This window comes from Arachis ipaensis, chromosome B07 (assembly GCF_000816755.2).
Source record: "Arachis ipaensis cultivar K30076 chromosome B07, Araip1.1, whole genome shotgun sequence".
Taxonomy (NCBI): Eukaryota; Viridiplantae; Streptophyta; class Magnoliopsida; order Fabales; family Fabaceae; genus Arachis; species Arachis ipaensis.
The window spans coordinates 31935769-31937713 of record NC_029791.2 but is presented as its reverse complement, the minus strand read 5'-3'; the positions used below and the strand labels follow the sequence as shown (position 1 = coordinate 31937713).

Here is a 1945-nt window from a genome sequence, read left to right as displayed (position 1 = left end):
TTATTGGCTAATATTAATAAAAATGTTAGTTCCTAATATTTTTCAAAATATATTAATAAAATTACTTTGGAAACAAAATGACTCAATATAAAAAAAAAATGTATTTGATATATTCGAAAGCCTAGTTTAGAGGGACAAATCTATTCATAAAAATCCCAAATAAAATACCTACACTTTCGGTGGTGATGTGGTGACAACAAAGGATTAGCTTGTCTGAGGGATAAGTAAATGGAGAAATTACGAGTAAATGTTTACGATAATCTCTGAAATTTACGAAATTATTTAATTTGATTTTTGAAATTTTAATTTTATTATAGTTATGCTCTGATGGTCCCTGAACTTATTTTCGATAATGACTGAATTGTTTGTGTTAATGTAGGTATTATAGTAGTACCTAAACCCCACACCTTATGCCTTAGCTTGGCCACCTTCCTCTCTTTCCCCTCCCTCTCCACTGCATACTTCTCCTTCAGACTCTTTCCTACACCCTCTCATCATCTCTCCCCTCTTTCCTCCGTCCCCACCACACTTCATCCCCTAAAACCAGACACAACCTGAAAATCAATTAATGGAAACGTAACATTTGGATCTTATGAACAATGGCGTTAAGACGGAATCCACTTGGCGATGTGCTCACTAATTTGAGTGCTCGTTGTTGACAATGAGAGCACTTGGACAATTTTATGAAGCCTTTCAACAAACTCGATGCCATTTTACAAATTCAAATTAAGGATTTTGATTCAGCTTCAGCTCAATGAATCATGGTGGGGGTATTCGCACAAGAGAGAGAATAAGAGTACCAAATTAAAAGAGACTGGAGAATCGAAACTGGAATGAAGTGTGATGGCAGCTAAGGAGAAGTGGCGGAGAAGGAGAGAGTTTATGAGGATGAGAGGAGAGGAGAGGAGAGGGAAGAGTGATGACAAGAAGAGTCTAAAGGAGAAGAGTGGGGTGGAGAGGAATGAAGGTGACAAAGGTGTGGGATCTAGCCACATTAGAACGGAAATTATTGAGTCATCACTAGAAATGAGTTTAATAACTATTACGTGATATTAGAACCTCAAATACTAAATTGAATCAGAGGCCATTCTGGACTTTACTTAAGAAATTACAATGAATCATAGGTGTTTACTGTATCCAAATTAAACTTGCATTGTCACATCTACCTGCACCTATATATCATTATTTTCGTTGAAACAAAATCCAAGATTTGAATTCAACAAGTAGATACAGTCATATACTTTGATCATGTGCGAAAGATAGAGTAGTGTACTGTAGTAGACATGCGTGGACATTGATTTTGTTTGTTTCATGATGTATATATCATTTCAGACTACTGCAAACCATGCATCAAATTTGTATAGATACAATCCAACATAGTTGTTGTTTTTGAGGAGTGAATTTGAGAGTCTATTCCAAATATATATTGAAGCGAGCGTAAGACACATGATCTATATCGAATTTATATGTTTATTCTGAATTTATTTAGAGTAAGATTTAAATTTAAAAATATGACAGATTAAAAAGGAAGAGGAAAACAAATAACAATAATGAATATACCTTGGAAATATAGAACTCAAGATTTGTTTCTGTCCATATTTCCTCCATGTGTAATTATCATCAGCAGTGAGCGAAACTATGGTCCATGTGTCTGCACTCCTCCTAATATAAGCATGCGTGCAATAACAACAAAGTTATTTAAAATAACATATACATATTGCAAATATGTTTATGCAAAGTCACCAAAAAACATGTTTATGCAAGTCATTTTCATGCATATAGTATGGTGCACATAAAAAAATATATCTATTTATAGGCTGTCTAACATGAGAAATGTCTTCTCATATTTTTTTCTAAATATATATTATTCACTCAATTTAAATTTAACCAATATAAAACTCCAAACATCACACTAAAATTCTTTCCAATTTAACCAAATTTAGTT

General features: G+C 33.3%; 1 protein-coding gene across 1 annotated transcript in view; it reads right to left on the bottom strand.

The window, feature by feature from the left end:
* Nucleotides 1-1945, bottom strand: part of LOC107608135 (probable WRKY transcription factor 70) — a 5601-nt gene that overhangs the window by 2492 nt on the left and 1164 nt on the right. The window contains exon 2 of the mRNA XM_016310018.2: nt 1561-1662. Within this exon, the coding sequence (XP_016165504.1) occupies nt 1561-1662 (102 nt within the window). The remainder of the gene's footprint in view (nt 1-1560; nt 1663-1945) is intronic.